This window comes from Thalassophryne amazonica, chromosome 7 (genome assembly GCF_902500255.1).
Source record: "Thalassophryne amazonica chromosome 7, fThaAma1.1, whole genome shotgun sequence".
Lineage (NCBI taxonomy): Eukaryota > Metazoa > Chordata > Actinopteri > Batrachoidiformes > Batrachoididae > Thalassophryne > Thalassophryne amazonica.
The window spans coordinates 52,295,017-52,309,296 of NC_047109.1; the positions used below are offsets into that span (position 1 = coordinate 52,295,017).

At 39.1% G+C, this 14,280-nt stretch overlaps 2 protein-coding genes across 2 annotated transcripts; one reads left to right on the forward strand and one right to left on the reverse strand.

Moving 5' to 3' along the window:
- The first annotated feature begins 1,906 nt into the window (after positions 1–1,906).
- Positions 1,907–2,597, forward strand: LOC117513441 (nitric oxide synthase-interacting protein-like). Its single transcript, XM_034173623.1, has 3 exons — positions 1,907–2,078; positions 2,280–2,385; positions 2,483–2,597. Exons 1-3 carry the CDS (start codon positions 2,009–2,011, stop codon positions 2,595–2,597), a joined length of 291 nt encoding a protein of 96 aa, XP_034029514.1. The 5' UTR covers positions 1,907–2,008.
- A 7,970-nt stretch (positions 2,598–10,567) lies between these two features.
- LOC117513291 (interferon-inducible GTPase 5-like) lies at positions 10,568–13,815 on the reverse strand. Its single transcript, XM_034173536.1, has 2 exons — positions 13,793–13,815; positions 10,568–11,807 (listed from the first exon to the last, which is right to left on the reverse strand). The coding sequence occupies exon 2, from the start codon at positions 11,803–11,805 to the stop codon at positions 10,666–10,668; it is 1,140 nt and encodes a 379-aa protein (XP_034029427.1). The 5' UTR covers positions 11,806–11,807; positions 13,793–13,815; the 3' UTR covers positions 10,568–10,665.
- Between the last annotated feature and the right edge of the window lie 465 nt (positions 13,816–14,280).

A 14,280-nucleotide genomic window follows, 5' to 3' on the forward strand; every position in this document is an offset into this window, starting at 1 on the left:
CCCAAACCTCCCTCGTGTTTTCTTTCAGCTTCTGCTCCACCTTTCTCCTGTAGCTGACCTTTGCTTCCCTCATGAAGTGTTTCACCTCCAATTGTCCTGCTTTCATCGCCTCCATATCTCTGCTTCTGAAGGCAGCCTTCTCTCCTGCTGAGGACAGCTTTAACTTCCTGCATTACCTATGGTTTGTATTAGGTTAACCGTGGACAGGCTTGGTTGGGGAGACTATGTCTGCACAGAAGTTAAGATAACTCGATAACGATTTTATCATATACATGTACACTAAAGGCAATAGTAATAAATGCTGTGTCAATTGTAATCAGAATTTTATTAAATAGAACATTTCTAAACAATTGTAATAAGACATTGAAAATATCTACGACAAACACATTCAATTGATAATGTCATTGAATAGAACAGAAACAGTTGTATTAAATTACACATTGACAATATCTAGGATCGCATGTGCCGTGACGTCACATAACATATGTATGGATTGGCTGATTACCAAGGCAACATTCATTTTGTGGGTTTTACTTGGGTGGTATGAAAAATATTACCGGTCCGCATTGCTATTTATTCTTTAGTGTTTTATCCGATCATATTGGCGTATCATTTATAGGTATATGATAATACATTATCCCACCGCTCACTATTGTGACCGACCATAAAAAAAAACATCTTTTCACCTGCTTTTCTATGAAAATAAAAAAAAAAAACATTGATCATTTCAAAGGGGTACTAATGGCACATGATTTACATATTTTCATGTCTGGGAAAATTTTGGGATTAAATGGGTTAACGATGTGAAGTAATAACGAAGTGACTGGTAGTAAGATACACTGGGTCACCAGAAACTTTTCAAGGCATCATTCAGGAAGAAACCAGCGGTCTATAAGGAAATAAGGCATGAACATGTATAATGGAACCAGTTTGTAACAGTTTATTACTAGACTTTAGACTGAAGATGCGATAGTGGGCAGCCATTGCTAAACTATTCACCTGCGGTAACCAAGTACATCCTTCTAGTTATTTTGCAGATAATTTACCACTTAGCTTAAAACATTTACCACTTTTAAAGCATTTATCTCTGCTCAGCTGTCAGCATAGTTTTGACTGTGTTGAATGCTTGGTTTGCAGAGTAAATGTCAAACAATGTTGACGTACATTGGATTCTATGACATGTGACGTATGTTACCCTGTAACGTGACAACTAAGCATGACACATGTTGCAAACTATTCCTTTTAAAAACCCTATTAACTCAACCAATAATCCGCATCACATTTGACAAAAATTTGAGGAACTTTAACTTTTGACCCCTGTACAAACTGAAACTGACCTTTCTCACCATTTTTGCTGTTTTTACCCCATAACTCCATAACATTCAGTCACAGATAGCCAAAACTATACCTTTTTGGAATCTTTGTGATCAGACACATAATGTGGTATAGCTTTCAAAATGATTGGAGCATTTTAAAATATTGACCCCTGTGTAATTCTTCATTGACCCCTACCTGCCCCTCATATTGAATTTTACGTGGCCAGCACTTTTTTCCCAAACACTGATTTATGTAGAACTTTCATGCCAAATCTGATGCTTGCATACCCATGTGAACAATTCTGGCCAAAAGTCATTCTTATCTGCTCCACTACTTCAGTCAGTCACCACTCTTTCATGCTTGGGTACACTCTCCATCACCTCATCTCCCTCACTCCAAAGCAAAGTAAGCCCTTTGAATTTATTTATTTATTTTTTAATTCTTGTCCATTCTTATTTATTTTTAAGTTGTTATTTTTAATTTGACGGTTGCCTGTTCACTTTCTATTTATTTATTTATTTATTTATGTACGTATGTCTGGCTTGGGTTAGCGTACTCCTGTCCAGTTGGTGGCGGTACAACATTGTAACAGCGTGTAGAAGAAGAAATCGAAATAAGGGAAAAGGGAAATAAATCATCATCTGTGCACATATCGAGGTTTAACGTCGTTGTGAGAAGTTCTATCACTACAATGACTCGACACGGAAAGAACTGTACGGCTGGAGCTGTTTACACATACCACGAAAAGAAGAAGGATACAGGTGAGAAAACAGACTTGTTAGCTGCTCCGAGCTAATGCTAGAACGTAAGGAGGCTGGAGAAATATGTGGATCCAAATTTTGGATAACTCTGTTTTCTGGAGATTATAGAGTGTTTATACAAGTTGGTAGCTGCCTCATGATATGTGTCATAATAGCAGTATATCAAACGACAAATATTGAACAGCGTTTCGTCTTCCTCAGCGGCGTCTGGTTATGGGACACAGAGTGTTCGACTGGGCAAAGATGCCATCAAAGACTTTGACTGTTGCTGTCTTTCTCTTCAGCCCTGTCACAGTCCTGTTGTCACGTATGTTTGCATTCACATACCCACTGTAACTATAACCTGAACATGATCAAGAGACCAAAGTGAATAAAGTCTTTTTGTTTGTGTTTGCTGTTATTAGTCCCGATGGATACTTGTATGAAAAACAGGCTATTCTGGAATACATATTGCACCAGAAGACAGAAATTGCCAAAAAAATGAAGGTAACTGAACACCTGACAGGACATTTACACTAATGATGTTGAGGTGCAAGCACCTGCACCTTGCTCATACTGAGAGAAGACACTCAAGTTTTTTTTTTTATTATCATTATTATTATTATATTATTATTATTATAAGGAAAAGGCGTGGGTACTCGACTGGAATGCCTGAAGTCCTGACCTGTCCCCAGAACATTTAAATGAACAGTCGAACAGTGACAACCCTGGTACTATTACACTCCTGAAGATTTCTTTGCAGGAAGAATGGGACAAAAACACACAAACGCTTCAGTGTTTAGTGTCTTCAATGCCAAAACATCTTTTAAGTGTTGTGAAAAGGAATTAAACATTACAAAATGATAAATGCTTTAGCATTGCAAACTTTATTTGGAATGTGTTGCAGACCTTAAATCCAGTGATGAATGTATATTCATGTATTAAATGTTGACCACATAAAATGCGAAATAGCTTTGGTTCATTCTACAGACTGGACTCAATACCCAAGGCCATCAAATATGGCCATTGGGTATTGCGAAGCCTTCATGTGGATCTGTCTGTCCGTCTGTCTGTGCATAAGTCCAGTCCAATTACTGAGTCTTAAAATTCACAGAGAACATTCTTGGGACATACACCTTGGACAAGTTCAGAGATTTTTTGAGATTAATTCTGTTCAGGGTTTTTTTTTATTGGGTTGGCGGGGTGACAGTCAATCAGAGTAGAGTAGCACCATGATGTCAGTGGCAGGTCTAGCTAGCTGCAAACTCTGTTAAGTTTGTGTGGAAATATAACCTCTTGTCATAGATTCTGTAAAAGCTAGCGAGAAATAAACACTTCTAAAACTGAAAACACTGTTTTTGGTACCTGATAACACCTCTGAAGTGGTTTATAAGATGTTTTGCCAACATTAGTGTGTGCGCTAACTTCCACTCTGGTCAAAAGCTTGTGTATGCGCTCAGGCATGCCCTCTTGCAGATGCTGTTAATTAGTTTATAGTTAATATTGTTTATGATTCACTGATTGATGGAGGGGCTTTATTGGACATGTACCAATTGTACACAAGACAATTGGATCTTGATAATGAATGTAAATAAGAATGTGTGTGTGTGTGTGTGTGTATGTGTGTATATATATATATATATATATATATATTAATTTAAAAATTCTAAAGAAGACAATGCTCATATGGCCGAGGGTATTTTAGCATTGCGTTTAAAGTTTTTCATTTACACATCCTGTTTATATTACATATTTGTACTGTTGTGTATTTTAAAACTCTATTTAACTTCGCACTGGGATGAATAAAATATTCTGAGTAATATCTAATGCAATTAAATAGTTGTCAAAATAAATCTAAGAAACGTTTTTTTTTTTAAATGCATTTCTATTTTTGTATTTACCATCCCAACCTTTTTTGATTTGAGGTATAGCATGAGGAGAGGCTCAAACATTACCAAGACTAGTCATTAGGGGGCAGTGCAAATATGTAGCTGTTCAAATGCACTGTGTATGGCATAACTACTATCTTCTGACAGTCTAAGTGTGAACAAAGTTTGTTTTGCTTCATGTGGTATTTCTTTGTCTATACACTGCATCCAGAAATTATGCACAGCACTTCAGTTTTTCCACATTTATGTCTTACAGTCTTATTCCAAAGTGTAACTTCAGTTTCCCCTCAAAATTGTACTCACAACACCCCACTCAGCACCATCATGACGATTTTTATGTTTAGGGTGTTCACTGTGTTTTCTCAAGTAATTTTGCTTACATTTTTTTTAATTTGTCAATTTGCAGCCGCGCAGAGTATTACATTTAAATTTAACTGCATTAAATGAGAGTTATGGACACGGCCCGAATTAAAAAGAAATCATCAAATCGAAAATATTAAAGGAGTTATGACATCTGTTTTTTATATGACAAGTTGAGATTTTTTGGCTTGTCCTTGATTATAACACTTGACTTTAAACAAAGTGACATGACCAGAAGTTGTCTTTGACCTTTGTGGTCGTTGGCTGTATGGCAACTTGTCCACTTGTCATTAAAAAACTGATGCCACTTATGACATTGACATACATGTTTATGACACTTCATCATTGTGTCATGTCACACTTATGACAGTGTTATGTCACTTTTATGACAATACCTTCAAGTAAAGTGTGACCGAATCGTGGGACCACACAGAGTTGACATCACTGGGGCAAACTAAAATTAACATCCAGAAATTAGCAAACTTTTATTAACTCATTGAGTGCCAGCCATTTTCAAAGTTTAGAACATCCCAGTGCCAGGATTTCTTCAGCATTTGAGTGTTTTTTCAAGACCTATAAAATTGGGTTCTATGTTCATGTCAACAACAAACATACCACAAGAAAAGAAAAGAGAAGAAAAGAAATTGGCTCGATGACGCGTCTTTGGCGCGGAGCATTAATATCGGAAAAGACGCATTTTAGAGTCAGTGGCATCGAGTGAGTTAAGGGTCCACCAAAACGTCAGAATCACAACTATGGATGAAAGAGATGAAGGAATCAGATAGAAAAAAAACAAAGTGACATGACCAGAGGTTGTCTTTGACCTTTGTGGTCGTTGGCTGTATGGCAACTTGTCAACTTGTCATTGCAAAAACTGAATGACACTTAATGACAGCAGTCATAAACGTTTATGACATTGACATAATGTTTATGACACATTCATGACTGTGTCATGTAACACTTATGACAGTGTTATGTCACTATTATGACGATACCTTCAAGTAAAGTGTTACTCAAGATTCTTGTATGTTATGCTAAGTAGTCATTTAAAAGCTGTTACAAGTAATTTCATCATTTTCTGGGATCTTCGACTCCGTCATTTATCGTGTTGTATGTAATCTCACAACAAATAAAAGCTGAAATAAATCTATCTTTTAACTACTATTTTAAATAACTTTATATGTAACTAAAGTGTATATTCTAACTGAATTAACACACCTGTTGTTTCATAAAATTCAGTATGTGCAGTCAGAGAAATGTGGGTTTGAATGTGTTTAGGCAAGGTGTATGCAAATGTACATCCACAGCTGGATATTTATAAATTTTATTTTTCATAAAATGTCACTTGTCATCACAGGAATCTTTTTTGACTGATGCCAGTTAAATAAAATCCAAGAACTGAGATTTCAGTTTAAAGACTTTCTTTTCTCCTGATCACTCACCTAATGATGAACACAGGGTCAAACAAACATAAAAAGTGGTTTGAATCAAAATGCTAACACGGCAAATACTTTAGACTCCAACAACATTCTCAAACAAGCTGGATCTTACCTCAGAGGAGCAACACGCAGCACACAGCAAAACAGCTGTCACGAGGTTTAGGTAAAACTTTTAAAAAGGGAAGTTCTTACTGTTGACTCAAATCAGAAGACAGCATTTGCATGACCAACCATGCAAAACATGTCTTCTTTTTTTAAACTGTGCTTATCAACATCTTGAAGTGTTGTACTGCAAGTGTGGTCAATTTGAAACAGATCACCATGTTCCTTCATCAATGTGTTTGAAGCATTCCTCCATATTGACATGATGGCGTCACCCAGTCGCCCATTCAACCAGTGCTCGTTCTCCTCTGACATCAACAAGGCATTTCTGTCCACATAACTGCCACTCACTGGATATCTTCTCTTTTTCACACATTTTCAGTCTCTAAAAGCATGATGTCAGTCTCTGAACTGATATGGGACGCACAGCCACATGACCATTTGGGGCTGACATTTTGTTTGGACTGATGATGAAGCAAAGCTGTTGTCACAAAGACATCTGAATAATAATAATAATGAACTGAGTGAATGGACACCATAGACAGAGGAAAATACCATGGACAGATTAATGGCTGCATAGAAAAAAATTACCCATTTCAGATAGATTTGATCTTATGAAGTAGATGTTAGAGTCATCATTAGAGTAGTCATCATTTTAATGTCTCCATCACAGATGCATCCCACAACTAACGATATGTTTATTCATTCCAGGTTCAGGGTATTAGCACTTTATGCAATACACTATTTTAAATTGTGCAAATTTGAAATTATTTAATCAGTATGTACAGAATGGTATTCTTTTAAATTAAATATTACACAACTTTGACCCCAAACAATTAATTAATAAATAACACAAAATAAAGTGGAGTCATTTTTAATTCAGTATATGAAATTAGTTTTCATTTTTAACCTCCTAAGACCCGGAGGTTCTCATGAAACAAAACTTAGTATTATGGTCTAGACAACCAAAAATGTCATGTCCACATATGTGGATGCCAGGCCCTAGGAGGTTAAGAGTGAAGATTGTCGTAACCATGTCAGAGATGAGGAGATGTTAATGTACAAAATGTGCCTGTGTCGGGAATTTAGGACACATTTGTTTTGGGTTTGTTGTATTTTAGTAGTGTATCAGCATTCTTACATTTTTTTGCAATCGCTTCGACTCTCACCTCATAAGTCTTTGCACAACTTTCAAAACTCTAGATACAAACCTCAACACAGATCATCAAGATAGACAAGTTCCCAAAACTCTAAACACATTTTCATTGCTGGGATACAATACACATTACATTTAAGTCATTTATTCAGTGAATGTAAATCACCTGTTCAAAATGACACAAGTTAACATCAAAGTATCACATATGTCTTTCCATGTCATTAAAGGCATCGAACTAGCAATAAATACAAGTACTCAAAATGGTCACTGCAGCGTTGGTTAAAAAAAAGAAGAACAAATAAACGTATGGGTCCTAATGCACAGGTTTATGGATAATGATGGACAAGCAGTACTTGAAGTTTATGCCCACATTTCCTGTGGGTAGTAAATGAACTAGAGCAGCTCTGTAAACTGAGGGAGTCACATATGTGGTAGTCTGGGACAATTCCACCATGTTGAAGTGGTGCACACATGGTTTGAGGGCCACACAGTTCATAGCATTATATTTGTGCTCATACCCTCCTTTTCTCAACCCGATAATGGATTTCTTCTCAGCATGGAGGTGGAGAGTCTATGATCGCCACCCTCATAAACGTGCCACTCTCTTCCAGGCCACAGATGATGCATGTGATGAAATGATGGCAGATCAATGTCAGGCCTGGGTTTGTCATGCCAGGAGATATTTCCCCCCGATGCCTGGCAAGGGAAATTATCCACTGTGATATCAATGAGAATCTCTGGCCAACTCCAGCAGAGAGAGTTGATGCAAATGGTGAGTAACAATGTTACAGTATTGTTTTTGTTTATGATTATTCACTTTTTACATGGCAGTTGATAAAAATGCTTTGTTTCACTTACTTTTATGGCTACTTTATTTGGCATTATGGCTACTTTTCTTTACCATTCTACAAATAAGCCTGTTACTATGTGTTTCAGACATTATTTCACATTTTGTTCAATAATTCCAATGTATCTATTGTTTAGAACCACAATATATTGTTATATGGCTGGGGGGGCCTGGCTGCCGGTTTGTTTCTGTTTTTTGGTTTTCCTCCCAGGTGGCGTGCGTTTGGGACTGAGTGGCTGTGTTGCTGAGGCTGTCAGGACCTCACCCTGATCACCTGCGACTCGTCAGGACTCACAGCTGTGGTGCATCTGGATGGATTGGAACATGTTGGCATTTAAGACTGGAGTGCACAGTGTGTATTTGCCAGAGACTCGACCTTGTGACCAGGGGTGAGATCGTCGTCTCGGGAGCCATCTCATCAGCAGCGGATGCTGAGAACGTCCAGGTTTGATGCACAGTCTGTGAAAGAGGAGGGGGTGAGGTCTCACGCTCGTCAGCACACTTCCTGAGGTACGTTAGATTTTGTGACTAACTGTTATACAGTCAGTAAATGTGGTGTCCCTCACACCTTATTGTATTGAGCTGTTTGTTAGTCATGTATCAGCTTCCACTGCAGTGGAGTTTTGTGAACTGGATGTTCCATGCCTGCAGGTTGGGAAGCTGATCAGTAATCAAGCCAGGAAGTGTTTGCTGTTTGTACACCTTTAAGTGTTCTGTGTGTAGAGTGTGGACTCACATAATGGTTCCTTCTTTCACAGACTCGGTTGTTGCGGCCACCTGGGGGGTGTCGGCGGGGTCCTTGGGTCCGAAACAGCTTCTGGCTCCGGACCGTTAGCGCTGCTGGGAGCGCACCACGCCAGGCCGCACCTTTTTGTTATTATATTATCACTGTTATGTATTAAATTCAGTTATCCTTTGAACCGTGCTCTGCTTATTTCATACTGGGTCCTTCAAACGCTGGTCGGTTCTCCGAGCTGCGTCCGACACATAACATATATAACCTTATTGAAACATGCATCAACTGTTTCTTGCAGTAAGGGATTGAAATAATGACTTAGCAGTGAAGTTATTGGCATCTTGTGTGTGGGTGATCCAAATTAGTGTTCCCACGGCATTTCATGATAGGTGAGTCATATGAGCCACAGATTCAGATGTACAATGTTTCTTCAATGATATGAATGATATGAATACACAATGCAAGATTTTGAACACATGGTTGGGCTGTGTTACAAGTATTCACTGTCATGAGTGTTGTATTTAACATTTTGAAAATTGAGCACAAACATCTGAGGTTAGCATCGAAGTTCATTTGGCCGCCCCCGGTTTCGTTCGGGGTCGCCACAGTGGATACAACCAGATCCGCATTGGGAATTGGCACAGGTTTTACGCCGGATGCCCTTCCTGACGCAATTCCAGTTTTACCTGGAGAAACACTCACAGCCGCTGGTGTTCCAAAGAGGTCTCCCATCCAAGTACTAACCAGATCCTGCTCTGCTTAGTTTCTGAGATCTGACGGGATCAGGCCGACACAGAGCAGACCAGCTGCTAGGTTAGCATCGAAGTGATTGCAAAAAAAAAAAAAACCTGTAATAACGTTCCATTTTTGTGTGCAAATACTTATTTTGGCCTTATTTTGATGAAAATATACTTCTCTAAAATATCACTCAAACGTAACAACAGGTACACAAACATGAATGTGTAAAATAATGCCAAACAACATGAAATACCCCGAATTTAAAATAAATGGCATAAATACTTTGTGGGGGATCAAAAGACCTTAATTTTTTCCTAGTTGTATTAATTTCAAGCATTTCAACATAAACTTTTTTCATATGTTTGACAGTCATGAAACACAGCAGGTCTGCGGCGTGTGCACCCAGTGCAATAATGAAAAACAATTAGAGAACAACTCATGTGATGACAGACTTCTCTTTGTGGATGCCTGCATGTAATCAACCTGCAGGCGTCCTCATAACATGACTGACTTTGGGGAAAAAAAAAAAAATTAAAGGGACCAGAACACAAGATCCACAAACACCACAGTAACCCAACCATAACAATTTGAGAGCATATTTTAACACCATATCTTTCCATATGAAAGCCAGAGTGTATCCTGAAGTATTTTAGAGCATGACCTAAAATAGGCAAATTAACAGTAGTCCAAAAGGAAATGGAAACCTTGTTATTTAGGGAATAACCCTGTTGTGTCTGCCATTTCCATTTGTGACCGTAAAATCCAGCACTAACGTCCGCAAATCATCAGACACAAGGGGGTTATTCCCATTCTCATCCAATTCCAACATTTGCACGGATCTGTGTCCACCACTGAAGGCTACATCTTAATCCACATAATAATATAGTTCGGTAAAACTGTTACACAGATGAAGGGCGTGGTCGGCTCGTCCAAGCTTACCGTAGCAACAGCGTCTTCATGCCAAACTGGAAATTCTGTGACCAGAATCTACATCAATATTTTCGTATTTCTCTCCTTCTTCTTCTTTGTGTTTAATGGTGGTTGGCAAGCTCTCGCTCTCAGCTGATAGCGCCATTATTGACATCTGCGTAGCAACACGCGCGGACAGGGCGCAGAGTAACACATCAATTGTGAAACGGTTTTAATATTTTGCCACCGTTTACGTGATATTTTATGGTCTGAAATGTCACACGATTAACCAATTAGATTTGCGGGAAAATGGAATTGGATTAGAATATCAAATGCATCATCAAATAACCATTTTCAACATCCAGTCTTGTTTACAAAAGCCAAATAGGAAATAACTTAAAGAGAGTAATTTAAAAATGTACATTTACAACCTCACTTCCCCTCGCTGACAGCAGTGGACATTATCTTCTCAGCATCTGCAGCCATGTCATCAATGGCACCATTTAAGGCCTGCAGCATGGCAGCAAAAGAGCGGCTTGCAGAACGGGCATGTCGCGGCATGGCAATCCCCATCAACTTGGATGAAACAGTGGACAGGTCCTTTTCTGCAGCCGCCAGCCGCTTTTTCACCTCCTCTTTGCTGACCTCCATTGACAGGACGCAAGTCTGCAGGTCTTTAAGTCTGGTGGGTTCCACGCCACGCTGTCGTGCCAGTCGCTCAACTGATTCATTGTCCAGGCAGAGGGATGCTTGTGCTTTGGTCAGGATCCGCACTGCTACACTTGTGTCCACCATGGAAGCCACCAGGGGAACAGGGATAGCTGATACCCCGCCAGACAGCGAGGCAGCCGCCCACACTAATGCTTTGAAGGCCTCCTTTTTCTGAGTAACCAGAGCGGGAGTGAGAGTTGGGAGAGCCAGGAGTAATGCATGAGCTCGGACCTCAGGCAGCTCCCTGCCCATGTCCTCCAACAGCTTTGGGAAGTCAAACTTTTCCAGGGTGGCGGGTGTTACGAGATAAACTTTTGGCTGCTTCACACCCTCTGATGTCAGAATGTCTAGACTGGCTTTTCTCTTGGCTTCCAGAGTTTTTTCTGTATCTTTTTGTGATGCCAACAGAATAAAGTAAACTGTTTTTCGCTGAAGTGAAAGAGCCTCAAAGAAGACCTCCACACTGTTACTTTGTGGTGTCTGTGTGAACGTCATGAGCACTGCATTGTAGCGGAGGAACTTAACTCGGTCCATGTATTCCTCAGGCTCAAACGGAGAGGTGGATGGGACGGGTGGCAGATCCCACAAGCGAAAGTCAGGATGTTTTGGACTAGGGTATCCTGCCACTTCCTCTGAGGCAGCAGGAGATGGAAACACAGCTGCACCCTCATCGCCTGGACCCAATCCACGTAAAGAGTTTATGAAAGTCACTTTTTCATCCCCACGGTCGCCCACTATGGCCACATTTATCCTGCTGATGAGGAGATCTTCCACTGCATCTTTGACATCTGATAGCTTGTTGTTCTCTATCATTTCTTTGAGAGTTTCAAGCAGCTTTAGACCTCTGAACACATCAGCCATGACTGTGGAAAAATAAAGATTGTTTGAAGGAATCCTCCACTCTCAGCACACACGATTCTCCCACAACTTTTGTTCATGTATTTAGACCCATACTGGACATCGATATGCAGATATGTTGTCTGCCTGTCACAGCTTTGATACCCTTTGTCTAGTGTTGAGTGTTGCTAGTTTCCAACAGATACAGCTGTCTTTTCACACCCAGTGCCCAGGTTCTTTAAAAAGCTGGTCTACTTGTGCCACCTTTGCATCCATGGGTATGTTGGTCTTTAAATGAAGTGTGGTAATGCTTCACCTCAGGGAGATAATGTTCACTCCCAGTTACATTCTTTATGCCCAGAAACTTTTCCTCACCAGAAAAACTCTCACATCTGAGTTCACTGTCCAAATAATGCAGTACTTGCTGGCGCACCTTTCTCTTAAATACAATGACACACTCTGGTTAATTTTACTTCACGCTCATAGCCAATTGACTGTTTGCGCCTTGTGCCCTATTTTGTACTCAGATTGCACATCATGTAAATAGCAGAGTGGACTTGGATGCATGTGCTGTAGATCTTGCACAATAAATCAAAGCGATGGGGCCATTAGAGACAAATGAAGTATTGAGTATGAGCTCATAGTGCAACCTGTCAGTTTTATTCAAACAGCTGAATGTTGTACAAATAACAGCACTTTACTGCATATAGGTGGTCTCGACTTTTTAAGGAGGCAAAACTAATTGGGCAATAATCAGTGACAATGCCACAAGAGACATGTGAGGAGAGCCACCAAGACTCCCATATGGCACTTCTGACTTGTAGTTTTGTGGCAGTAATTGAAGACAGTGGCCAGCACTGTAACTTTTTCTGTTGCTTCACTGATCACAGCTTCAGTCACACAAGGAGTCAATGATAATGGTAATATATGACACTGATTAAGTTTGTCTAAATGCAAGTGGGCAAATGTTCTGATCCAGACCCAAGTGTATTCCATACCTGCTCATACTCAGCACTTCCAGTTACTTCCCCACTTAAAAGCCTAACTATTGGCATTAATGTGTATATGGCATTTTGCAGCTTTGATCCCAAGCAACTTCTAGACTTATAAGAGTGGTGCTGCAACAGACAAAAGTTGCAGAGGCACAATTTTTTCAGTCACAGCCACAGAAGCCTATCACTTCTTAAGAATTGTCCTGAGTGTCTTTGTGGCTTCCCTCATGAAGTCCAAGACATATTCAGTGAATTGGAAATGTTCATTATCCATCACCTGACTTGTCTGAAGAAAACTGGCTATAAAAGTGACAATTTACTGCAAACTCATCAAAGGGTGCAATAATAGTGTCCAGAATACATTTTATGCCAGGATTTACTTTATTTTTTTTGTCACTTTATGAAAGCATTTTGTTTTATTCTTGTTGCCAAATAACTTTAGATATTTTTTATTAAATAAAATTGCTTGTTTACCTTTATTTCTTACCATATATTAACAGGTGTACATAAAATATAGGGTTGCCATGATTGTAATGAGAAATAGTTCAGACATGAAGCTGCGCCCGACAACACGCTTATGGAATTTGAGGAACCATCTTATCGGAATATAGAGTGAAGTGACATTGGTGTAAATTTAACCATAAAGCTGTGACAAATGAAGCAAAAAGCAAAACTTCCTGTTCTCACAGTCTCTGCAGTCACAGCCAGTGGGTGTCTTGGTGTTTTTGTTTTTTGTTTGTTTGTTTGCTGTCACATTTGTCTGATTTAATGTTCTTACCCCTCAAGGTAAGCTGACAGTCTGCATGACAGCTTGATAGCTTACAGTTTACAAATCAACCCGTGACAGACTGCTAAATTGAAATATACAGTGTATTTAATATACGTATAGTCCAGACTGAGACAAATTCAATCTGTAAAAATGAGCTGCTGTCTGAAATAATTTCCTGTTTTTGCAAATATAATATTTAAGGAATATTTAAGGACAGTTTGAATTCCATACAGATATCGAAGATGCTCACCAGCAAACCTGGAGACAGAGCCGTGCTCTGGTGGAGTCCCTGCAGTGATCAAGCACAGATTCTTTTGCAGCTCTGGAGGGTTGACAGCATCAGAGGTATTTAGAGTGTTCACCCTTCCAATGGAACTTTCTAATCCTGTAAACTGAGCCTTAATCCAAAATCAGTAAGCACGTACATGCACATGCTCAAAGCTGCTTTATGTGCATCACACAGCATGTAAACTCAGAAAGCTTGTAATAATAATGTATTGATTTATTTATATATCATGTTCAAGTAGAAAAATAAAACCTTCAAGAAGCAACAATAAACCAGAATTTTACATTGATAAGAACAAATTAAAATTAAAATGTCAAGTGCAAATAAAACACATGAACTAGCAGATATAATTAAATAAGTTAAAACCATAAAACTATTTTAAAACAACAGAAAATCAATTAGTTTTATGATTAATCTTAAAAGATTCAACTGTGGTGGACTTTCTGTTGTCA

Excerpts from the sequence above, each read along its gene's own strand:
- LOC117513441 (XM_034173623.1), top strand. The coding sequence starts at position 2,009 with ATGACTCGACACGGAAAGAACTGTACGGCTGGAGCTGTTTACACATAC. Across the intron at positions 2,079-2,279 it reads CGAAAAGAAGAAGGATACAG|CGGCGTCTGGTTATGGGACA; the intron begins GTGAGAAAACAG and ends CGTCTTCCTCAG. Across the intron at positions 2,386-2,482 it reads TGTCACAGTCCTGTTGTCAC|TCCCGATGGATACTTGTATG; the intron begins GTATGTTTGCAT and ends TGCTGTTATTAG.
- LOC117513291 (XM_034173536.1), bottom strand. The coding sequence starts at position 11,805 with ATGGCTGATGTGTTCAGAGGTCTAAAGCTGCTTGAAACTCTCAAAGAA.